This window comes from Gavialis gangeticus, unplaced genomic scaffold (genome assembly GCF_001723915.1).
Source record: "Gavialis gangeticus isolate Ggan-Ray unplaced genomic scaffold, GavGan_comp1, whole genome shotgun sequence".
NCBI lineage: Eukaryota > Metazoa > Chordata > Crocodylia > Gavialidae > Gavialis > Gavialis gangeticus.
In genome coordinates this window covers 36,619,515-36,646,217 of record NW_017728998.1, presented here as the reverse complement: position 1 = coordinate 36,646,217, position 26,703 = coordinate 36,619,515, and the positions used below count along the sequence as shown (strand labels likewise).

Here is a 26,703-nt window from a genome sequence, read left to right as displayed (position 1 = left end):
TAACCAGGCAGAAACATAGTACCCCTTTAATACTGGCTCCAGCTTCTAATTAAACTGTTAGTTGTACGCAAAGGCCAGAAACAATGTAATCAGACTCCTTTTAAACAAATCACTACTGTCATGATTGCTGGTATATTGGAAAATTACAGTTACATCAAATGAAGACTAAAAAGATATACCATTTGTTACAACTGTTTATTGCTGACCTGTCTCTGGAAAGGCCCCCCTTTTCTCCCCATTGAAGTGATATATTCCAAGAAAAGCCCTTAGTGTTTTCCTAATTTACAACACAACCATATATCACTTAGATTATTTACTACTATTACTACTAGTCATAATAATTATATTAAATCCAATATTTAAATACTGGAGCCAATATTTTAAACAAAAATTGCTTAAAGTTCTTTGGAGAGGTGGAAACTAACTGGAAAGTCAAGTGACATTACGTGAGGAATAGTACGAAGTACTAGCTAGCAAATTACATTTCATGAGGTAATTTCCATTCTAAGATTGAAACTAATTGATATCAAAATGTCTGTTTTTCTACCAACTAAAATAAACCTTATCAGACAAGGCTCCTAATTTGTTCAAATAAGTGTTACTACATTGGTGTGTTTAAACCCAGGAGTTTCTAGAGGTCACACAACAGTTAAAATAAATACAGGAAACCCGATCAAGAGCCAGGTTTCATAGCCACCACTAACTTTTTGAAACAGAAGTCAATTGCCCAGAATTTTCTGTAGCCATAAAAAATATACATAATAATCTCTTTTTGGCACAGCCCACTGGAAATAAACCACACCAATAAATAATGACCTTGATCAACATAATCTCATCAGAATATATATGTTGGGCTAATAAGAACTTGGATACAAAGACAGGACTCCTATTGAGTTTAACAGTACATACGTACATATACAAGAGTAGAATTTGGTCCACAATTACAGTAGGTCTTTACATTTAACTGATCCTCAAAAAGCAAGAGCAAAATATTATTAAAACATGTATAAGTAGTATACATACATTTAAATAAATCTGAGCATGCTAAAGGAAGAGTGAGTTATTTAGCAGCCTTAAAAGGGAAGGGCAATTCCATGAAGCAAACCATGGCAGCATACAATGGAAATTTATTTTAGTGAATTTTCATTTTTCGTGAATAGGCCAGCTTACCAGAACAGGCACAGTACTTATAAGCAGCTGAAAGTATTATTTATTCATTGTCACTGAAATGCATTTCGCTAATTATGTTCTCTAGAGTTGACCATAGTTATAGTTTCATTATAAACTAAAAAAAAATACCTGTTTTTTTAAAAAAATGTATCCACTATACATATCCTGGAATCCTTTAATCTATTTTTGTCAATCGACAGTTGTATCTTCCCTTATTTTATCATGCTCTCTCATTTTTTGTCTTTTTTTGTTGCTGTGTAAAAATTCCGTGCACACAACAACAGAAGAAATTGACCATACTGAAGCAGTAGTCGAATACATAAAGCACTGTCAAACACATAATGTAAGCCATTTGAATAAGGTGGAGAGCAGGAAATTCTTCCCCCATCCTACCCTTCAACTCTAGTCTCATCTCCCACTGACACTATTATATGAATTCCCACTGGTGATATTTAGATTGTGCATATGTGTAAGCATTAACAGCAATGCAACTACTTGTAGAATTCAGACAATAATACTGTCTATTCTTTTTTAGGTTCTTAAATTGCACTTATCAGCATGGTATCCCAGCAAGTATTATTTATTGGAAGAGTCGGTAAAACCTCTTTTGAATGAAGTATGATTAAGTTGGGTGCATTCTTTTCAGGGGATATGCTGTTTATCAGGGTTTCAATTAAATAAACTACTGCAGCAATACTGTGAGATCATATATAGAAACATATGGTTATTAAACTCAGACAGAAACATTACTAGACTAGTAAACAGTACAACTTGCATATCAAAAACATGTCAACTTCTTCTTTGTGTTTTTGAGTTTGTGAAGTGTGTGCGCGTGTGTGTAGGGCTGTCTCGGGAAGTGGGGGGCGTGAATCAGGGCAACCATCCTGGGCCCCATTTTTTGGAGGGCCCGGTGGACAGTACCATATAGGCCCTGCCGCAGCCACTGCTGGCTCCATGCTCCTGCTGCTTGCCACCCCGCTCTCCCCACCCACTCTGTGCTCTGGCTGCTCACCACCCCCTGGCACAGCAAGGGCTGATATGCCCTGGACCCTGCATGCCCCTAAGGACAGGGGTGTGTGTGTGTGTGTGTGCGCGCGCGCGTGTGCATGTGTGTGTGTGTGTGTGTGTGTGTGTGTGTGTGTGCGCGCGCGCAATTTCAAGGCCTAGCTATATGTTTCTTTTCCGTAGGGCTCTCACCTTGCTGTCCATTCTTTGCGTAGCTCTTGTCGTTCAGTAAGAAATGGTAAGAAGCAGCTCACTATTTCATTCCTTTGTTCCATGGTACATTCCTCTTTTCCAACTTCAGTGAGCACCAGGCTCGTCTTAAAAAAGAAAAAAACAACAGCAGCATAAAAATTATAATCAGAAAATAGGAAACAAAGCATAAAATTAATAATAAAAAAGCCCATAAGCAAATAAGGACAGTAAATCAATGGCTTTTTATTACAGTTCCACTGCTGACAAATCAATACAGTAAATGATGGTCAAAAATGGCCACCATATATTTGGTATTTAATCAATGTATGTGGCACATAAGGTAAACCTTAACGTCTCGCTGCCTTAAGTAACACAAGATACTGTGCATTTTTCAAGATACAATTCCTTTTCTTTTGTGTTTTCTGTATGAGCATTAAAAATAATTCTGTTATATTTTTTCCTTTAACACTTGCAGAATAACACTGGCTTTTCTTTAACACTGAATAATTCAATCTATATAGTGTATCTTTGTAAAAAAAAAGTTAGATTAAAAGTGCTAAGCCTGTTTTCACCTCCCCCGCCACATAACCACAAGTTTACAGTAAATTAGCAACAAAACAATAGTTATAACTGGAGGCTGACCAACTAGTGGCCCATGGGTTGCACGTGGCCTGTGAAGTTATTATGTGGCCCCCAGCTGTAGTAGTATCATGTGGCCCCCAGTCTCCCACCCAGCTGCCACTGCCTTTACCATTCTGGCTCCCCCTACTTCCTCCAGCTCTCACTCCATACTCCTCAGAGGGTGGGATGACACAACATAGCCCTTCGTGCTGAGGCAACTAGCATCCTGTATTTCCATGTGGCCTGGTGCCTTATGGGAATCCACAGATGGATAGCTGAAAGTGAGGTAGGGGAGCCATGTGTGGTTGCAACAGTAGGGGATGCCTGCATGTGCACACAGTGCAGGAGGGGTGGGGAATAAGCACCTGCACGCACACACGATGCAGCCTAGAGCAGTGGCCCTTGGCCACTGCTGGTGCAGCCTGTGAGGTAATGGCCCCCAACTACTCAGAAGCTGGATCGTCCTGGTATAACGGACTAACTCTTCAGTGTCTGGAATAAAGTACATATAGTCACAAAGTATCCATACAAAGAAATTCAGTCATCTTTGAACCAAGATAACACTCAGTCCCTGGAGACCACATTATACTTCAATTTGAGGCAGACACATTTTATAGCCATACACTGCCATGTTTGCTTAGTATAGCCCATGAACAGTACAAACTTTATCCCATTGCACAGACTCAAATTTCAGAGTGGAAGGGACCTCAGGAAGTCATCTAGTCCAACCCCTGCTCAAACTAGGACCATCCCCAACTAGATTATCTCAGCCAAGCCTATGTCTAGCCAGGTCTTATAAACCTCCAAGGATGGTGATTCCACAACCTCTCTGGGTAACCTGTTTCAATGTTTTACTACCCTCCTTGTGAGAAAATTATTCCTCATATCCAACCTAAACTTCCCTTGCTGCAACTTGACACCGTTGCTCGTTGTTCCATCATCTGAGAACAGTCTAGCTCCACCCTCTTCTGAACCCCCCTTCAGGTAGTTGAAGGCTGCTATTAAATCTCCTCTCAGTCTTCTCTTCTGCAGACTTCATAAGCCCAGTTCCCTCAGCCTCTCCTCATAAATCATGTGCTCCTGCCCCCTAAACCATTTTTGTTGCCCTCTGCTGGACTCTCTCCAATTTGTCCAGATCTTTTCTGTAGTGGGGGGCCCAAAACTGGACACAATATTCCACATGGGGCCTCACCAGTGCTGAATAGAAGGGAATAATCACTTCACTTAATCTACTGGCAACACTCCTAACAATACAGCCCAGTATGCTGTTAGCCTTCTTGGAAACAAGGGCACACTGTTGGCTCATATGCAGCTTACTGTCCACTGTAACCCCCAGATTCTCTTCTGCAGAGCTGCTGCCCACCCAGGAAGCACCCAGTCCATACTGGTGCACGGGAATGTTCCATCCAAAGTGCAGGACTTGGCACTTGTCCTTATTGAAACTCACAAAGCGACAAGCCCGAGGGGCTGGAGACCCCTGCCCAGGGGGCAGAAAGGTGGTGGGGGAAGCCCAAAGACCCAGGGAGATGGCTCGGAAAAAGCCATGACCCAGGAAGCAGTGGGCAGCACCGCCCGTGCATTTCATTAGTAAACTATAGGTGCAGCTGGGACCATATGGAGCCATGACGTCATCAGCCGGCACTGGAAGCCAGCTACAAAAGCTGGCTGCAGAGGGAATGATGGGGAGTAGTAGCAACACTATAGCTGTGTGCTCCTGACTGGCACACCTAGCCATGTTACAGCCCGGGCATGCCAGGGACAGTCCAGAAGAGGATTCTGCCTCCCAGGGTAGTGACTCCCTGGACCAGAGAAGAGAGTGAGACCAAAGGCCCAAGGGCCCAGCCAATCTCAGGAACATATGAGTGGGAGGAAAAACCACTGCCTCCCTGCCTTTGCCTTTTATTTTGTTAATTACTGCCAGGACCTGGGATAGAGAGTTGTTACCCATGCCAGGACTGAGAAGCCAGGAGCTCTCAGGGACTCCAGGGTGGAAGACCATTTTGGCCAGGCTGGCTGGCCTGTCTGACCCAGGGCAATGGTCACGGGAAGCAAGACCATTCTTTGAGCTTTTGCAGGCCGAGCATGACAGACAGTAACTTGTCATCCTCTAGTGTGCCCACAGCCACTGCACAGGCCAACCAACCTAGCAGGTACCTACAAAAGACCCAATCGGGGTGACGCTGCATGCTGGAACTTGGATGAGCCAAGGTCATCAGTTGCACACTGTCACAGGGCGGGGATCCAGGAGCGGCCGTGATCTCTCCTGGCGCCCCCTACCGTGCCAAGTTGGCAGTCAAGCACCCTTGTTCTCACCTGCCCTGTCTTTGATGACCAAAGTATTATAAGGGAGGCTGCCTTTCCTTTACCTCCTGGACACGGTGCTCTTATTTATCTTAGCCCTTGTTCCGTGTAGGTCAATCTGGTGCACCCAGCCTTATGGGCTGTGCGTGGCTCCTACCACCCCTTATACCATGCCCCAAGCCTCTCAGATGTACCGGACGTTGGTGAGTCAGTTATTAGTGCCTGCGCTCTCGTGGATGCTCTCCGGGCCTGTCTTCTCCTAGTGGCCCACACCGGGGCCCTTCTCCGTGCCCTTGCTCTCTCTGGGGCTTCCCTCTATGCACTCACCCTCCCTGGGGCTTCATATTCCTATACGCCCTCCCTGGGGCTTCATATTCCTATACGCCCTCCCTGGGGCTTCGTTCAGTGCGCTTGCCCTCCCTGGGGCTTTTATTCTTGTACGCCCTCGCTGAGGCTTCTATTCTTGTGTGTCTACCCTGGGGCTTCTCGTAATTGGGGCTCAGGTGGCCTTAGCCGTGCCTGGTCCCCAGACCCCCTTCTGAGGTCTATGATCCCTGTCCGGCTCAGGCGGCCTTGGCCTTACCTGGCCCTAGGTTCAGACTGCTGTGCCCTCTCTGGCACCTGGAACCCCCACACTACTGGGGAGCTCCTATGAGGCCTCCTCCAACCCCTTATAGCCTCACCCGGTCCTCTGGTATAACGACAAAGCAAAACCATAAGCCAATCAGCTGCAACACAAAAATAAGCCTCCTGGCTGAAGCAGGACCCTAAACCATCTGGTAGTTTATCTTCTCAAATCCCTACCAGGGTTTCCTCCACCTGGTCTCCTCACACGGGAGCTAATTCAGGCCCTCAGATTCTATAGGCTGCAATGCTGCAACCGTGCTCCTTCACCCTTCGATGTTAAACCGGGGAACTCCCTGCTTCCACAGAGCTCCTACTCTCTCAGCTGCCAGAGGAGAACTGCCTATGGCCTCAGCCTAGGCTGTTTATATAGGCCAGGCCCTGCCCCCTCCTGGTCAGCTGACCCTTGTGGTTGCCCCAGCAACCAACATCTGTCCTTCTCTAGGAGCAGGCACTTCAGTGCACTGCAACACACCTCCCCCCTTAAGTTTATAACCCCCTAGGAGCAGGGCACGGGAGGGTCCTACGACACACACCAAAGACCATAGGGTTGGTGCATGGAAGGGGTGTAGGGGAGGCAGAGCCCTAAGGACATCTGTACGGAGCACCTCCAAGTGAGTCTGAATCAAATGGGAACCTCTTGCATCTACTCCTAAGAACAAGATGAGGCAGGTAAGCAACGGGTGCTTCCCTTCGAAGACAGCACCTGGCAGATGGAAAAACACAAACCCTGAGCAAGGATCACGCAGCCCCAAGCTGCTCGAGAGCAGCTGTTCAAGCTTAGAAGGGCACACTCATGGGATTTCTTTTGGTCCAATCTTCCAAACTTGGAAGGGAACTCTGCATGGCATGAAGACAACAGCGTGCCCTACAGTGGAGCAGGGAAAGCAGAAGAAGCAATTAAAGCTCCAGTATCTGGGAAAATTATGAACTAACGTTTAGACAAATGTAACAATTGTATACATATCAGAGGATACTGAAACAAACTATTACAGTGTAATTGTTTCATCCGCACAATCCTGTAGCAATACAAATGTAACAAAAGTGATTCATTCAGGATGAAAGTAAGGGTGGTTTACCTGACTTGCAGTATTATAAGACTGTGCAGACACAATAGTTACATCGTAACTACTGTTCAGGGTATAGCAGCTCCCTCTCCCCTTTTCAAGCAGCTAATATACGTATTTATTCAAAAGGCCAAGTGCATGAATTCAATATGCAAAATAAGAATGTGAAGGGCAATGTATGGCTGGCTTTACAAAAGAGACAGGAGAGTATGTGAGTAAGAATCAGCCTTGCTGGAGCAGATTTTCAGATATACGGGCATCTCTAGATGTGCTCCACAGGAAAGAAGAGGGGGAACACTTTAATTAGAGCGGCTCTAATTAAAGCACCCTCAGCATCTTGTATATTCAATGTCCCACACTTGAAAATGGAGGTGGGGTTGCTTTAACTAAAGCTTACTTATTGGTGTTAAACCACATCCTGCCACCATTCTGAAGAGTTGAGATGCTGAATACATGAGACACCAAGGTTGCTGGAGCATGCCATTTAGCCTATTCCAGCAGACTCAATTAATTGAGTCTGCTCTGTGTGCTAATTAACACACATTGTAGCAGTCATCAGGCATGTGTTTAGGTGCCCTATATGCCTAGTGGGATGTTGAAAAATACCCTATATATGAATTATGCACCTAACACCAAGTGGTGTCCCATTATAATCTATAGAATTTATGTAGCTAATCAGTTTAGGAGTGTTGAAATGTCATTAGGTGACTACCTACATCTTTAGGCACCTAATACATTTGAAAACCCAGTACACCATGGCTTTGGAGTAGCACCATTACTTAGTTTTATTGCTATTGTCTGTAGTGAAGGCATAACCCTTCATTTTCTGCACCAGAGGAATTGACCTTTTTGTAGTGGAGCACAGCATACACTTCCCATTTTACTTCTGAAGTGTAGCTAGATTTTCTCAGAAGAGCCCTATTTTTGCATGGATCCTCCAGTCCTGAGAGATGGGAATTGCTATGGGAAAGTGTGGCAGATTGCAAGATGTCTGCCCAATATTATACAGGTCATAGGTGGGCATTACATTTCTAGCAAGAAATTCACCCTTTTAGGGCCACAAACAGAGGGTATACAGGCATTCCAGTGGTTTGTGGCGAAAAAAATATAATGATTCTGCCACAAAATGTTAGCTGCTTCAAACAGAAAATTCTCCAGGAAGAGGAGTTATTTAGCATCAAGGGCAACTCCTGTGCATTTTCAACTGGCAGGACAGGTTTCCTAGAAACCCCAGTATCTCAAACCCCCTGCTCTCCTTTCCCCACATCCCAGTGCCACTGCCCCCTGCCTTGTCCTGCCAATCCTCTGATTGTGGGACTACTCAGGGGGGAGGCTTCATGGCCAGCAGAGTTCTAGTTCTACGGGCTGTAAGGTTTCCTTTGACTCAGTATTCTCTATTGGGGCAGAGTCCCATGGAGTACTGCCATGGCTGCCAAACCATAGGCTCTTACTTATGCCCTGAAAGCTATGGCAAGCAGCCCTCTCCCCTTGGCTACAACACTGGCAAGAGCCAGTGCTCTAGCTGCGGAGCCTGGGAACAGCCCCGGCTGATGCAGGGTGAGCAGCGAAGTCCAGAGCTGCCCCCTATCCTACAGGAACTTCAGGAAAAGCTCCTCTTCCCACAGGGGCCATGGCACCCCCCACAGTCACAATCCCCGTGGGTTACCCACAAGTGTGTGTGTGGGGGGTGGGGGGCAGAGGCCATGTCTTGCCCCTAAATCGACAACTCCAGGCAGTGCTCGACAGCCTAGGGCACTGCCCTGGGGCTGCAAGTACAGCTTCTGTTTGCCTCCTGTTCTTTCACCCTCTTGCAGGGAGCTGGGGACTGATTCAGTCCCAAGGCAGCTCCTAGGGCTGCAAGCACTGCCCCACCTCTCCCACATGACATCAACTGGAGACAGGCTGTCTGCTGTGGGGGCAGGAACAGCAAAGGAGCAGCTCCCCACTGCCTTCTGGCTGCAGACTGCACCTTTGAGGTGATTTTGTTGCTTTCGAGTCAACGTCTGTACACCTCCCCAACCTTCTCACCATATTTTCCTAACGTTTCAAATTGCCTGGAAACGCTTAAGTTCCTGCAACTGAATGTCTATTTATACCCATAATTTAGGAAACAAGTCAAAGAGGCTTATATGCAAGAAAAGGCTATTCTCACCACATATCTATCCAGATTTGCAGCCTCCTCTCTAACACCAGAAAACAGCCCAATGGCCAGATAATACTATGAGTTTCTGGAGTGCTGTCCAACTAGTAGTGCCAAGCCTCATGAAGCCCACAGGCCCCAGCAGCCACCTCTCCCACTGCCATGTGGTGAGAAATTGTCCAGGAGCCCATGTGGCACCAGTGCAGCCTGCATACCAGTACCCTCTCCCCACTCCTGCAATCCCTGAGATCCACTGCAGCCTTTCGCAATTTATAGCAATCCTGTGAACTGCAACAGGTCTGCTCTAAATTTTGAAGATAGCTGAATCAGTTCATAATAGATTTTTGTAGTAGGGAGGCTCAGAAGCTTAAAACACCTCACCAATCCTTTTCTACATTAGTAATGGGAGGAACTCTGACACTGCCAAGAATCTGACCTATGGGATCTGCCAACATTAGCAGCAGAGACTTCGACTGTTTTGCTGTTAGGAACACACATGACTTTACCTTCAAGATAACTATACTTGCTAAAGTCTGTATTTTTATAAATAGTTATGTATAACATGTTTGACTCAGTCAGGTTTTGTGCATCAAACTACAGCCATATCACTTGTAATACAACATGCATCATACCTCATGATGGCCTCTCTCACTGGTGAGGTTTGTATTGGGAGGGTTCAGCAGGAAGTGGTAATGTCAGTGATCCATTAGCAATAGTCTTCCCTCAGAATCCAAACCAAAGCAATGTTTTTACAAGACACCTAACAGTCTGTAGTGCTGGAGATGCAGCCATATAAGAGACTCAAAAACAAGGTCCTTGACACCTAGTCAAATTTCAAGTTGGTTCCATATACTTTTCTTTCACTACCTAAATGTGTCTACAGTTATATAGTAAATTTGCCCTAAGTTTCAATTTTCTTGCAGCAATTTATACTGAGAAAAGAAATGTACTACACCATTAAAAAACACAAACATAACAGAACATGTCAGGTAATGCACTAACCCTCTCAAGCCCCTGAAATCAGAAGGCTTGTTTGAGCATGTTTTATAAGTGCTTCTATGATGAAAATATAGTAATGGTCATACTAATAATATTTTCCTCCTCAGTTGTACCTTTCATGTTTCATACAGATTTACTAATTAAACCTTATAAAACCCACTGGTTGCAAATGCATCTACCTCTGCAGTGAAGCAGCACTATTAAGCAACAAACAACATTACAAAACAATTTAACTGACTTACTCCTGAACCAAGATTCCTGAAGCCAATCAATTGATATTGGATACGAGCACACAATTTAGTACATCACATGTTCATAGTTGTTTCTGAAAGATGTCCTATCCTTGTGCTCTCAGTAAAGATTCCCAAATTATAACACTGCAACATTTTACAGCAAAATAAAACATAACATGCCCAACTCTTGCAAGATACTTTGTGCATTTACCTCACTTACGATTTACTTTCAACAGATAGTAAAAAGGGGTACACAATATACCCTAACAGAAAAAGGTCAATGGTTCAAAAACTCAGTCAAAGATGTTATCAGCTGGGAAAGCCATTTCCTCACATCAACACTGATAAAAATCCATCGAAAATCCAACCAATACCATCCCTGTACTAAAGGGCAGGGACAGCCTTCTTTTGAACATTCTTATAGTTGCACCTCCTATCAAAGAAAGGCTGACCCTGTGTCTCAATTCTTTTAATGATCTTTAATGACAGATAATTGTCTACTGAGGCCCCCCTTTGCCTGATGCTGAGTGAAGACTTTACCTTTCTAAACTGAACTCAACACCAGCTTTATTTTTTTTTTCAATACACTTGGGACCACAGGGCAGTCAAATAAACAAACAGTGCAAGCAGCCCTCCAGCCTGCCTTATCTCATCCTTCTGTTAGCAGAGGCTTTTTGAGGGTGCTAATGTTTAAAGATTGTTGAAACTTTCTTTCCTCCATTTCCTGAATTGGCAAAACCATAACCTAGACAACTTCAGTAAAGAGATAACAACCTGCATCTATGGAGAAGCCACTGGATGTCTTATTGGGCAGGGTGTCTTTTTTGAAGTACTACTAGAGCTTTATGTTGGAATTTATCTAGGAAAAGTCCTATCCACCCCAAGTATCTGGTCTTTGAAAAATGGACCAGATGCTTAGCTGATAGTAAATCAACACAGCTTCACTGATTTGAACACAGCCATTTCAATTTACACCAGATGCCAAACTGGCCCATGTACTAAATTAAAAAATTAGGAAACTACATACTTTGCCTTCTTCCTGGTAAGAAAGCAGGGTTCAGTATAAAGCTCCACTGACCGAAAAGGCAGCAATCAAAACCTTCCCTGCCCCCATACCCATTAGCTATAAAGATTTTGAGACAGAACAGCATCCTTTTCTTTCAGCTCCCACTACTAAAAACAACAACATATGATAAAATTGGATCCAACTGTGTTATATTATCTTGTCCCTTATGTGAAACACACATACATAATTCTCATATTTCTGCCAGTCTTACCAGGACTAGACCTTGGTTTTGGAACATGGTTATAATAAGACATTTGGTCCTACCTACACATGCAACAAGAAACATATAGACGCTAATTAAAGTGCCTGGCGCTGCATCCTGGAGCATGTGTAAAAATGGCCCAAGTTACAGCATGAATATGCTACTACGACTACGTTAAATCATGGAAAAAAATAGATGGGTACATTTTACTTCTTCTAAAGCTAGATTTTTTCTTCTTTGACTGAGTTTTTTAGAAAAGTGCTGCATAGTCAGAGACATTATGCCCAATATTCTGTCAAACAAACCAGACTTTAAGTCTGAAATGAAATGGCATTTAGGACATTTAGTCTCTTAACCCCACTTTATTTGGTCAACAAACGAGCTTTTCACCAAATAAAGATTTAATTTACTCATTATATCTTTAAATAGATTAGCAAGATAAACTTCTGAGGCCTTACTAATCTCTCCCATGTGAGGGCAGAAGTCAACTGTCAATAATCAATACCTAATACAGAAAGAAAAAAAAAAATCTGGTGTTAATAAATCTGTAAGAACAAGCTTTAAGTCCTACTAATTATTTTAATTTAAAATACTGTTACTCAGCAAGGATATTGATGTCGGTCTGTACAACTGGAACATGGTGGCTTTTATGGAAAGTGAACTTGAAATCTATCAAGAGATGCTTGTTTAACATGACTTCACTGGGGTTCAGCAGAGAACTTGCTACTAGTTTGTAAGCAATGATTTTTTTCCAACAGTGAAACCCATTGGAAGTAGGCAATATGTTTTAAGTTACCGCCTAACAATTTGAACATATTAAACTCAACTGTTAGCCTTTTGTTTATTAGTCCACCATGCTAGATATCAAAGTTTCACTCAGCCACGTTTGTTTTGGATGATATTGAAAAATTGCTCATTTTTGTCAAAGAAAATAAAAAATAAAATAAAATAAAAAAGGAAAAAAAGGTGAAGAAGAAAAAAGTGTTGTTTATAGAAGCCAGCTGCTCAGGCTGTGGCGCCAGCAGCTCTTCATCCTGCTATTTTACACCTGCAACCCCCTCTGCCCCCATTGGCACAGGTACAACTAAATGTTGACTTCAATGCTTCAGAGAGCACTCAACTGATTCTGTACATGATTAATTGCCAAAGACATGGCTGACCATATGGAACAGAGAAAGCATCAAGTAATTCATACTTCTGTATATGATCATTTGGCCCCTGTTGTTTTAATGTACAGGAAAGAGCTAGTATAGCACAGACCTGGTGTCTTGCCCTTGACAGCCCATTAAGAAATCTCAAAGCACCTAGTTGAAGTTATGCTGTTGGCTTTTCAATAGCAGCCTAATAAAACAGAAGCAAAGCTTTCCAACTAGTCTTAAATCTTTCACATACAGTACATTAACCACTGCTGCTAAAACAACTGGTTTCTTATGATAGGAAATGGGATTTGATTTCTAGCCTCTGCATACTTACTGAAAGCCTTTTTCTGACCTTTGGAGGGTTTACAAAATCATTGTTCGTTTTTCCTGACATTTTCCAAGTTTCTTGCCATGGTGATCCTAATAGATTTGTTTAAGGTTCAGTACATTCTACTCTTACTAGCTGCTATATGCAAACTATAATGAAGGCAGACTCAAGGGAGATGAAAGGAAAGAAATTATTATTAACTGTTTTCTTCCTGAGAGCCACAGAAATCACTACAACATCTAAAACATCATCTACCTTTAAAGAGCCTATAAAACAAAACTAAAAATTCCTGAAAGAAAACAATATTCTAATGTATGCTTTCTTTTATCAGACTGGAGACAAATCATCAAATTTCATCTGAGAAGGAAGGCCAATTTATTTTAAAGCTGTGCTATTCTCACACGTGTCTGACAAAGAACTCTATGAAAAGAAAAAGGTGTAGATTTGGAATATATGTCACTATCATTAACTACAGTATATTAGTTTTATCTACCATTAACAACTTTTCAGACAGTTAAATTCAGTCAAAGAAAAATGTTTAAATAATGTTTCCCTTTCAAGGCTCTCAAAATGACAGTGCTAAAAAGTTTAATCCGCCTTTGCACAGATCTTTTGACAATTTTGACATCATTTGGCAGGAATGCTTTTGTTGGCACCTTCCTTTAGAAAATAGTTACATGGAATTTTTTCTGTATGTGGATTTTCTAGATGTCCAAATTATCCTTGTATTCTGAGGAACCATATGTGGGAAATCCCATTCACTGAGTGTTCATCAGTGGTAATTTCCCATGCTGCTGAATTCAACTAATAACCCATTTAGTATTTCAATGGGATACAGCATATGAGAAGCCCAAGCCAACATACAGTTCCATAACTATTCTCCCTTTTGTACTTCCCAGGAAAAGCACTGTCATATTTTAAGTTGCACAATTCAAGAGGGAATAAAATATAAGCAACAGATGGACACAGGAAGGGACAAAAAGTGACTATTTATAAAATTAAATTCAATTGTGTGGATTCAGTAAAATTCTGTGTTTACTAAAAAAAATTTAAAAGCTGAATAGCATTATGATAAATATATAAACTCTGTACTTTTTTCAGAATAAAGTAACAGAATCTCATGTTCCAAGGTATGGGATGACTGGCACTAACGTTAAGCATTTTCTCCTCTTACACATTACTATGCAACCAGCTGAAGCTCCAGTTCAGCAAAGTGCTTAAACACATGCCTAAATTAGTGTCACTGACTACAATAAGAAGAACCCTAGTCCTTATAGTTAGGTACGTACTTCAGTTTTTCACTGAACTGGAACCTTAATGCATTAAGAGAGAGGAGTTCTGCCTCTCACTGAAGTATTCAGGGCTGACCACAACAAAAGAGGAGTATTGGATTTGATGGATGAAAGGTCTGACCTGGCAAAACCTACATATAGAGTAGATAATACAGACAGATTTTCAAAGGAGCCTAAAGCCTTGTCTATACTAGAAAGTTGTACCCTTTTAACTATAGCCATAGTGTTAAAACAAGAAAACTTGGTATTCCCGCATAGGAAGGGAGATAAATTATCCTGGAATGAGTTATTTAAAATTAGTCTGATTGCATCTACATTTGTATTATTTGCTAGTATAAGTTATTTTTATGAGTAAAAAGATGTTTATCTGAAATCAAATAGAAGGCAGGGTAGACTTGAACCGTAAAGACTGATCAAATTATGTATGTATGTGTGTATGTTTATGGAAGCTTGTGCTGTGCTTACATATATATGGAGCACAAGCTTCCAGGAACACACACACACACGCACTAGTTAGTCTGTAAGGTGCAAATCTACCCTGCCTCCTATTTTTTTTTTTAAACACTGCTGCTAAAATAGCCATCACGTGTGGACTAGACATAAATTTAATGCAAGTCAATTCCATTTGAAAATCAAATTTGTAATTTCTGGTGGTTATTGCTTGTGATAGGTAAAGAGAAAACAAGTTTTTAGGGCAGCAGGAAGTGAATCATGCAGTATTTTCATACAATTAAAGTTAATAACATCCTTTTCAGAAGTACAAATAAAAATATCTAAGCAAAAGTAGAGACTAACTTATTACAGGTTATTTTTGGCATCTGAAAACTGCAGAATTTTTAGTTAGTCTTTTTACCTAAGTTATTCCAATGTAGTTAATGGGTCTCAAAGATTTCTAGACTTTGTTTTAAAATGTGGTGTATAAAGATCACCACTTTAAATATTTTTGCTCCACTAATTTGTTCAGCAATGCTATAAAAGGTGAAGTATAACCCACCACACAAAGCAAGAATGACTGAGCCCCTCAAGATGTTTCCAATAAGGGTGGCTCAGCACCTTCAGATGTATGCAAAAGTGAAAGGCTACCCATTAGCCAGATTCTCCCTCTGCCTCCAAAACATCAACAACACAAAGCCTGATGTGGGCCTACCAAGCATACTGGATTATATGAAGTGTAAAACATCGTGGGGGGAGGGAAGGCTTTTGAAAGGAAACGGGAAAAAGAAATCACACTAGCAAGAAGATCCAGCTGACAGGCCAGTCCCTAACAAGTGAATATGTTTGAAAATATTGTGAAAGCAAGAAAAGAGCATGCCTTTTGTTTCCAATCCTACAGTGCGTCTTTAACCCAACTGCTGCCTGCACGGCTGAACATATGTTTTCTGAACAAGAACTGAAGCAGAAAGCGGTCTTTGTTATAATTCACTCCTTTGTATATACCTCTTTTTTCCCTTTTTTGGTCACATGCAAACACTGTTACTCTGAGCACTTAAGGGCTGAAGAACTGCCACAGCAGCGTATGCTTGAGTGATAATTTACTATTGCTGAAAACTGTTGAGCTAGGATGCATAGTGAACACTTTACTAATGCTTACTCTAGATAGCCCACATTTTGTAATATCAAATGTTGGGATGGTGCAGCATATACAGCTAACTCAGCAGTTGCTGAGAGCCTTAGTCACTGCCAAGTGAGCTCTCAGTTTTAAAGAATAGGTTTGTTACAGGTATAGAAAAGACTTTTCAGACATGATTTTATCTGTCGAAAAGAGCCTCCAAAGCTCCTGGATTTTTTTCTCTCTTTTTCTTTCTTTCACAATACATAAACCAATAGGACCAAACTTTAGGAGTTATCTATTAGCACCTAAATGCATGATTCTAAAAGATAAAAAAAGAATCACAATCTTCAAAGCCCAAAGTTAGTAGCTAGTAATTAAACACAACTATACAGTAATAAAAACAAGCAATATGAACACCTGCTGGGTCAAATCAATTTTTGGCATAATTTCACTGCCTTCAGCAAAACTATCCTGGAGATAAGTGTACCTTTATTCTGTCTTCCAAAAGCTACCTTCACGCCCTCATTTTGGCTTCACTGTCAAATATTTCTAGACAGGGCCAGCTTGTGGGTGGGCGATGTGAACAACTGCCCAGGGCGCCATTGTCAAGGGGGGCACCCCACACACACACACATGCATACACATGAGCATCCTGCACTCACAGCAGCGCTCTCCCCGTCCAATCCCACCTAATCCCTGCCCCAAGCAGGAGGAGCAATGCCCAACCCAGCCCACCCCTTGCCTCCCACTGCTGCTCAGGAGAAGCCAGGCTGGGCACATGTGGGCAGGGTGGCACCTGCTCCAGTCCACCCACCTTGCTTTTGCACAGCAGCAGCCATGCTTGCACATGGAGAAGCAAGTCTCCTGATCCAGCCCAGCAGCTCACCCCAGGACTTTATTTTTGAAACTTTCACTAATATTACTACACACTTAAACTCAAACAAAGGGTGCCAAAACACAAGTTCACCCAGGATGCCATTTACCCTAGTGCCAGCCCTGTTTCTAGAAATGAACCTGTATCAAACTTCCTGAACCCATTTCAGTGATTTGTGATATTCAGACTCCAGTCTTAGATACAGATCCACATTTTTCTAGTGATCATCTGATCTCCGATGCATTTGTTAGAGTCTGAAGTACGATGCCACTGTTGGACTCAATTTGTGATTATCTGTCTTCAGAAAACTGGAGTATTTCTGTTGGCTGTATGTAATGGGGAGGCATCTGGGTTGCTTTATAAGGCTTACATGTTTTTTCTGCATAAATCAGCACACAAGATATGAAGCTTTATGTCTTCAAAAATGCTTTGAGTTAAAAGAAGAAAGTGTGGCATAATGTACAGAGAGATGTATTAATAGTTTCCTTTATCTAAAATAATTAAAACCTCCAGTACTGGGCATTGTGCGTTTTATTTAATCTTTTTGTCATCTTCAGTATATCACCTTCCCTACACATTGACAAAAAAACCCATCACACAAACAGAAGTGGCATTTGTGCTGCTGCTTGCTCAAGTGTTTGGTGTTCTTTCTAAGAATGGCATACTTTATGAAGAATATTATTCTTTCTGATGCTGCATTGAGCTGTACCTTTCCATCCTTTTCTAATATGATAGCTGGAGGGCAATGAATGGGAGTGCTAGATCTGTTTGACTGCGTGTCCTAACATGGCTATAGCTATGAGGATGGACTTGTAGTAAAATGGTAAGGGCTGCTTTCTTTTGCACCAGAAGGACCTTTGCTTCATTCTCACTATAATTATAAGCACATGTTAACTTAGCAGTGCCATGATGACTCTGAAAACCTTGGTCCCCAAAATCTTGATATTCAGCTCATTGACTATAGGATAAGCACCAAATGCTGTTTACTGCAGAATATGTCCTGGAGACAGTCTAGCTAATGCCATTTTTTATCCAAAAGTGGATTGTCATCTCTTTTGATAGTTGCTTTCTGTCGAGGTTTAACTCATAGTAAAACAAATGTGGTTTTCATTTTGATTGATACATCTGATCAAGTGTACTTACTTACCTGCAGAAGGAAGAAACATCTTTTCCCCAAACACCAGTAAAAAACATTCCTTGTTAAAAATGAGAAATGAATTCAGTACCATCTACTTTGCTCCATACAAAACTGTAACCTTTGTTGGACTATATCAAGCTCACCAAGAACTAGGTTTGATACAATAAAGGAGCAATCATGAATATGGCCAATACTCCTTCTAACAATCGAACTGCATTTGCTGCAGATACTGGTCTGTTAGTACTCACAAAAGCCTCCACCCCACTGACATAATGCCAGCAAACACAAACATTTCCCTTGACATGGACGAGATGTTACATATTTATGGATTCTCTATGATTTATAAAATTTGTAGATGGGAATTGCCACTGGTCACAAATAATGCCAGTGTGACACAGTTATGCTGCCCTGGAGGGAGTCTGCTGTGTAGAATGACTGCTTTCCACTGACTGATGCTGTTCAGTCTAGTCTTGCTTTTCTGGCACCATACACCTAAGATTTCTGGTTGTCACTGTGGCAGGCATGTTACTGGTCATTTCAAGCAAGAGGCTACTTCCGCTTCATGCTTTCCTCCTGACCCCAGTCCCATGGGTTTTTGCTCACTCTTGCTCTCTTTCCCACTGTACTCAGCCAGGAAAAAATGGGGCCTAAAAACTAATATATTTCATTGAGAAAAATGGTTCTTATACATTTTTCATTCTTGAAAGAACGTTCATTCTCTCACTGACACATCAATTAAAATGTAAGTGAGAAAATATTTCCAAAGTAAAATTAAAATCATTTAAATTCAAATTAAGCCCCAACTTACGTGATCTTGTCATATTCACCTTCCATGAATATTCACATGCTCCTACATAAATATTTGAAAAAGCAGAATTTTATATTTGAAAGTCCAAAAGTATCAAATTTGTAACTTCTGCTTCAAAATTCACAATCTGTTTTATTTTGTTTAGTTATATAGATCATCCAGACAGGAAACAAAAGCAGAATCATGTCCTCTTTAACCAACAGAGAGAAAAGCTTAAATATTCATAATGAAGACCAAACTTCTGAAGATTAAAGCTAATGACTGGGAGTAATAAAGAATTGTCCAAGATCTGCTCATCACCTAAGGGAGGAAAATCTGCTGAACAGGTTACACTATTATTCACTCAGTTTTAGTGTCACCACTCAGTCATCGCTACGGGTCTACTTAAACCGCAGTTTCATGGAAACCACAAAATCTGGGTTTGTCCACGAATCAACCCCCAAAAAAACCTTAATAAAAAAAATCAAATGCTGGCTCCCCACTGGGAGCCAGCAGTCCTCACTGTTGCTGCAGCCCAGCCTTGCAGCCCACCTGGGAGGGGAAGGCACCGGCTGGGGGGAGGCACAAAGGGCAGTACAAAAGAGAGCCACTGCCCCCTTTTGTCCCTCCTCCCCACAGAGCTTCTCTGCCAATCAGCACTGAGGAGTGGGGCCACCACAGCACATCCAAGAAATGTCCATGGAATTTGCTTTCTATGCTGCAACCAACCTGTAAAATTGGTAAGTCTAACTATGATTTAAGCAGACCCCTAGTCATCACTTGAACATAAATAAAATATAAAATACAGGGCCTACTGTTCAGGTGAAGCAGAATCCCTCAAGGCAGAGGCAAATAGGGACATGCACCATATCTTGATGCTCCTCAGAATCATGGGACTGGCACAAATTAGAACATTCCTTGTGCCGGCTGGGGATCTTAGAACAGAATGGCCACAGCCTTCCAGGGATATCCCATAATGGAAGACTTCTCAGCTGTCCAGTGAGAGAAGTTTTATGGCCCATTTATGCTGCCAGAGTGATGCAAAATAGCTGTATAAGACCCAGAATCTAGCCCCCCGTCCTCTCATACCTTAACACTCTTGGTCCTTATAGATATCCCCAACCTATTGTCTGCTTATACTGCAGTATTATACCTGTCCAGTTCACATCTTATTTTATCATGAATCTTTCCATAACAGTAAAGGAAGTAAAATCTGAGCAGAGAGTATTAAAAACAGTCCATACAAGATACAAGCTATGCTAACAGTAATCCATTCCATTCAAACGTGCACAAAAAACAAAAAAGAAACCTCAAATTGCCAAAAAGCCAGTTGGCCAATAATGCAACTATCTATATACTTTTAAGGGTACTTTTTTGGGGGGGTTTCCTTTTAGATTTCTATATAAAATCTAATTAGTGTAACCAATTAAACTAATTTAAAATTTTCATTAGGAAATGGATTCTATTTTTAAAACACTTTAAGTTTGCAAATATTTATATGGTTATTTTTGTGGCTCAAAATGATGTGCATTTAATGTTTCTGCTTCAAGCACATACTTTTTGAAGGAATATTTATTTTAAAAAACCTTTACAATACAGCAGAAATCAAAATTTTCCTCACTGCTTAAAAATGTCTTTCAAGGTTGGCAGATGCCATCCTGTTAACATTTTTATGGCTATTCAATTCAGCAACTTTTCTTGTGCCCAGCAGTAATTAGATCTAGTTGGCTGCACCACTATCTAATACTAATGAAACAGAAAGCAGAAGTTTACAGATCAATTCTCAGAAGCTAAAAATCCAAGTCAAATGCAAATTTGTCTCTGTCTCCATCCTAAAATATAACAATTATATTTAGACAAAATGTTTCAAAATCTACCTTGAAAAACAGGCTATTGTCATGGCATGCATCTTCATTTCCAACTTCATGTTGGAAAGTTTTCACATGAGAGAACTGTACCTGTTTTTCCCTCAGTTGCAAGCTGGTAAACAAAAAACAATTTTCTATCCTGATTAACACAATTTGAAACTCACAAAGTACTATTGCTGTTGGCATGAATTCCTACTAAACTACAACTACAATATTCTGCTTTGATAAGCATGTATTATTGGTTCATCTTCTAGAGATACTGAGCTCCCTTTGCCTCATCCAGTGTTCATAAATTCAGTACACACAGAGAAACTGCTGCATACAAGCCTTTTGTGTTTATATAGCGATTCGGATGGAGATATACTGATTTGTTCCAACTGATGAGATGGGCAAGTGAGTACCACAAGAACAGATCTGAAACAAATTAAACTCGAGATCCAAAAATTCCAAGAGTCTCCTGTTTTGAGTCTTAATTTGAATGAATGATTACATGCCTAAATGGATAACATTAGGGATGGACATGAACCACAGTTTGAGTCAAGAGCAGGATCTAAAATTCCCCAAAGTCTTTGAGTTTAGGTCCAACTAGGTAATCTCTAACTACAAAATTACCAAGAATAGTGATCTCTTTTCCAGTTTAAGCCTATTATGAGATCTTGTATCTTTCTTATATGTTAAAGCTGATGTATTATGTTTGTTTTCAAACTGTTTTGTTTTCAAGTTAAAATTATTTCCTTTTTTTAAAGGAACAAGATAACTATATTCCTTCAACATGAAAACTAACATTGGCTGAATAGCAATGTTCATAACAGATAGGAAAGCACAAAATATTATTGCATTCTTATAAATACATATTTTTTCATTGTTAACCAATCAAAAACATTGTAAAGAGGTGCCATGCCATATGAAATATTAACCTACGTTAAAAGCTGATGTATTATGTTTAAGTTTTTATTTTCAAACTGTTTTGTTTTTAAGTTTAAAGTTTTAGAAAAGCATAGAACTTGATGTATGTCAGTATGGTAACAGGTGTGATTTGGTAAACTAGTCCATTTAAGCTGGACTATTTTGAAAATATTAAGTAGTGAAAGGGAGAAAGCATTTTTGAAGTGAATCTGTAAAGTCAGTAGAATGTATCATAGGTCAAAAGAGCAAAATGGCAGACAAAAATTCTACTCATCGACAAACGAATAAACTGCCTTGTTGGATACACAAGACTAATGTTAAAGAACTGGTATGGAGACAAAAATATGCTCTCCTTTGTGACACTTTTACAATAAATTATTTAAGTCTTGTGAATGCCATTGCTTTGCATCTCCCTTGTATACTACTTCAGCACACATTAACAAAAACAAAGGATTCCCATTTACATTGTAACCATGCAATGGGGTTAAGCATGTGACCTCAAAGTATGGTGCACTTGTGCTCAGTAGAAAGGTTCTTGACAATATAAACAAGAATTACTGCTGTTAGAGAAAAGGAAGACAATTAAAAACAATCTAGGATGCTTGTTGTACAGCTGTTCAAGTTTCAGCTCCGTCTGACCTCTAACGGTGGTGCATGTTTTACTTCAACTGGAACATTTTAGTATTAATTCAAAAATTAATATTAATTTAGTGTTAATTCAAAAATTCCTTTAAAAATGTTTTAAAAGTTTTCATGAAAAATAGGAGATTTTACCCTGGAAGATGTGGAAGTAAAACTACAAATTTGCAGAACACATTAAAATATATATGAGGTTACTATCATCTATCCTTCATTCTCTCAGCCTTTGTATAAACATTTTAAGTGTTGAGAAAGAAAAAAGAAATCTTAAAATATAAAACATCTGTAAAGCTAAAAATAGAAACACTATACATTTGAACAGGTATAATCAGTCCTTTAAATCCACACAGAGCTGAACTGACTGCAAACAAAGCTATGTGGCCATAAGGGCATGTCCTAATGGATCGAAATGCAGGACTGGGTTCAGAATATCTTCTAACTTAATTTAATTTCAGTAGGCTGCAATTCCAGTGCAATTAAAAACCCTTCTCCCTAAATTAGATGCAACTATGGTTAGCTATTTTCTTTATATGCTCCCGAAAATATAACAACTGGGAGATACAAACATTAATATAAAACATAATATTACGAAAAACCACCCTTTTTTCCTTTTTACCAGTCAATACAGCCATTTCTTATAGCATAGCCCTGAAAAAATAAAGCAAGAGAAATGAAACTTCTAAGAAAACAACAACGATATTGGCAAGGTTTCTCAAAACCACAGTTTTCCTGCCTGTTTGATCTTTGTACAGCCAGTGTAAGCCACTGAAACTCCTTCACAAATGAAAGGCATTCATGGGAAGCCATCAGAAAGCACTGCTCTTCCTCTGGGACCCAGGACAATAAAATAAAAGTTTGTGTCCGCCACGTGGGCCTACAGTTGCACTTAAATGAACAAACCATTGCAATATCCTTTGGCTTTGTGAAAGTGATACTTCCTACTTTTTGGAAGAAAGGAAGTCATATATAAACAGAACAAAGGGAAGAGGCAACACAAGTAGAGCCTCTCATAATAAATATTATAGTGAAAGTTTTGCTCATCAAACCAAGATTAAAAACATATTTTAATCTCCCAAGTCACCCAGCTTTGATGTACGCCAAAACAGAAAGCTTATATATTTTGTAAGATTTACAGCATTTCTAGTGGGAGCAGTTTCATATTTCAATTTCTTTCCTATCTGAGATTAAGAATACATTAGGTTTATTTTATCCCCAGTACTGTGTGCATTCTCATTGATTGAGAACTTCTTCAGAGAAAAGAACTTTATGTGTCCTTTTGACTTAAATACAATATTTTTCCACACAAACAAGTCAGTTTTCCACTGAGTTAAGCTCTTAAAAATATCTGAATGATGCTGTAATCATAATTGTTGTAAAACACTTCTTTAAAATGCCATTTTTCAAGACCACAGGAATTAAGAGTTCAAATATCTACACTAATCCCGTTAACAAAAAGAGCCACTAAATAGCATTTATTTCTGTTGCTAAAATTAACAGAAAGATATATAGGCTTGGTAAGAAAAATGATAAATTATCATCATGCCTATAACATGGTCTAACATATCATGTATAGAACGGATTCTGAAAATTACAACACATAAAGCATAAAAATTATATTTCAAAGGCTGCTCATATAATATACTGTTACATTCTGTATAATGTCGTTGTCCTCACACCCACTTTTCCCTACAGCTTGAACTCTCTTTCCTTATTTTATTTTTATCCATTAACCATTTCTCAGACAAAAAGAGCCTGACCTGATTTCACTTACACTTGGTGTTACCCTGCTGTGATTTCATTCACTAACCGCTGATTTACATCAGGTTAAGTGAAAGCTGAATCAGGTATGTTATATTTAATGGTCTTTCTCAGAAGATGAAAGCTGAGCAGATGAGAGCTTGAAAAGAAAACGCAACAGAACAGGCATAGATTGAAACTATGAGTAATTATACTCTCCTTGACTTTACACACACTCTACAGCTGCCTGTGGCCTAATAAGCATTAAATCACCACAAGTAGTATTAATTTTCTGGTGCCACTCTATAAGAGGAAACTTAGTTAAGAAAGTAGTTAGAACACTTAAATCTTAAGGCTAGGGACAGACGATTTCACATAAACCAGTTTAAGCGATCAGAAACTGGTTTAAACCTATAACAGAACAGATGTTCAGTGCACATAAACTGGTTTGAAAATGGCTGAAACTGGTTTGAGATAAACTTGGTTGAATGTAGTCTCATACTTAACTGATCTGGGTCAAACTGGTATATGCAATGTCTGTCTCAGACCCCTTCCAGGTTTAAGTTAAATCAGACTCCCCCAGCATCCCAGCATGCTCTCTGGGCTGGGCAGGGTTCTCTGCTCCACAGCAGGGCTGGCTCCTCACCTCTGCTCCCTGGCTGCAGCTCCAGCAGAGACTTGCGGGCACAGCAGGGTCTGCCTGGCTTCCTCCTGCTCTCTGCCTCCCCTCCCCATCCCCTCTACCTTACACAGACACCTCAGCATTAGCTAGCAGACCACATGCTGGCTATGGTCCATGCTGAGGGAGGCAACAATGTCAGATTAGGGCTTTTTGGATTCAGAGATTGTTAGGGGCTGGAAGGTACCTCGCAAGATCATTGGGTTCAGCTCCCCTGCACTAAGCAGGAAAGACAACTGAGGGTCAGGTGACCCCAGCAAGGTGACTGTCTAGTCTCCTTTTGAAGATTTCCAGGGTAGGTGATTGCACCACCTCTGCAGGGAGCTTTCCCACGGTCTGGACACCCTAACTATGAAGAAGTGTTTCCTAGTGTTAAGCCTTAAACGGTCTTCCGGGAGTTTGTAGCCATTACTCCTGGTTTTCCCCAAGGGTGCCCTGGTGAACAGTTGTTCACCAAGCCCTTTATGTATTCCCCCAATATAGCAGTAAGGTGCTACCAAGTCCCCTCTCAGCCTCCTCTTTTTTAGGCTTTTACACACCCTTGTTGAAGTGTGGAACTCAGAACTGGACACAGTACTCCAGCTGTGGTCTCACCAATGCTGAGTAAAGCAGAATAACTTCCTTGGTTTTGCTTGAGATGGGCCGGTTGATGCATGCCATAGTATTGTTTGTCTTGCTGGCTACAGCATTGCACTGACGGCTCATACTCATACTATGGTCTAGTATTACTCCTAGGTCCCTTTCAGTTGTGGTGCTAGTCAATATGGCACCACTGAGCCTGTAAGTATGTTATGGATTGTTCGTCCCCACATGGGGCACTTTACACGTCTCAATGTTGAAATTCATTTGGTTCTGATCCACCCAACTTGCCAGACTGTCTAGGTCTGCCTGTATCTGCAGCCTATTTTCAAGCTCAACCATGCTCCCCCATAACCTGGTGTTGTCCACAAACTTGGCCAGTGAGCTCTTCACCCCCATATCCAAAACATTGATAAAGATGTTGAGACCATAGGGTTCCTTTCCGCAACATCCTGGACGCAGGCTCCAGGGAGGCAGCAGACCTCACAAGCTGGGGGTCCGGACGGCAGATGGGTCCCTTAGTGCCCTGCAGGAGGGAATCTCCCACAACCATCACCCTGCATCTCCTCTTGGGAGTTTCAGTTCGCTGACCACCCACCTCCTCCTCCAGTGTCTCCATCGGAGCCTCCTTGTGCATGGTGAGGGGAGCATACCTGTTGTGCAGGGCCAGGGGAGAATCAAACCTAACCCTGCATGTCCTGGAGCTTGAGATGACCATCTTCCAGGCACCTCCAGGTGGGTGTCTTCTTGTTGGCCACCTTCTTTTCTTCTTCATTCTTCAGGGGAAGAGCCTGATTGTATTAGTCATCAGTCTCCTGGCTGTGGACCCTAATGGTACGAAGTCTGCCTACCTGGGCCTGGAGCTCAGTCACCTGGGACTCCAGGACCTCACTAAGAAGCATACACCACAGGTGGGGGCGACCTTGCTCCCATTCCCAGTTGCTGGCAGCTGTGTCAGGCAGCTGCCACAGCCCAGTGCCAGGGGCTCCATCTGGGTGGAGGGTGGAACAATGGGTTTTGTCTGGGTGGAGGTCTCAGTGGTGTAAGGGAAGGGAGCACCAGTTCGGGCTGAGATGGGAAGCTGTGGGGTACGACGCGTCCCCACCATTGTATAGTAATAGGCTATACTACTACCCACGAACTGGCCTATGAACTGCCTCCCCTGTTTTCAGTTCCTGTTCACTGGCTCCCTGGTCACAGGCAATCAACAGCACAGCTGGCAATGTCCCTCCATTCCTTCTTTGTTTAAGAGCTTGAACTAATGAGAGAGAGTGTTTGTTTTCTGATGGAGTGATAAATGCTGATAACATAGCAGATAAATGCTCTATTATCAAGGGTGGGGGGACCCCTCTCTAATCCTGCTGGGGCCTGGCCATGCCCCTTCAGCTCAGCCCTGTGGAAGAGAAGGGAGGGCTGCTCCAGCACCCCCTGGCTTCCAGTCTGAGCCACTGCAGGCATGTGCCTGCATGTTTGGGATGTCTGTATAGTTACAAAGTGATTTAGCCTAGCCAGGTTAGATTAACCTGCAAAGATTCAATCAATTCAGGCTCAGGCTTTTTGAGTGT

At 41.4% G+C, this 26,703-nt stretch overlaps 1 protein-coding gene across 4 annotated transcripts in view; it reads right to left on the bottom strand.

Annotated features, from left to right (window-relative positions):
* FTO (FTO, alpha-ketoglutarate dependent dioxygenase) overlaps positions 1–26,703 on the bottom strand; it is a 491,290-nt gene that overhangs the window by 249,347 nt on the left and 215,240 nt on the right. For all 4 annotated transcript variants that reach the window (XR_002095427.1, XM_019505721.1, XM_019505723.1 and 1 more), the window contains exon 8: positions 2,368–2,492. Coding sequence is in view for 3 of the 4 variants with exons in the window: in XM_019505721.1 (XP_019361266.1) it covers positions 2,368–2,492 (125 nt within the window). In the remaining variant the exon portion in view is untranslated. The remainder of the gene's footprint in view (positions 1–2,367; positions 2,493–26,703) is intronic.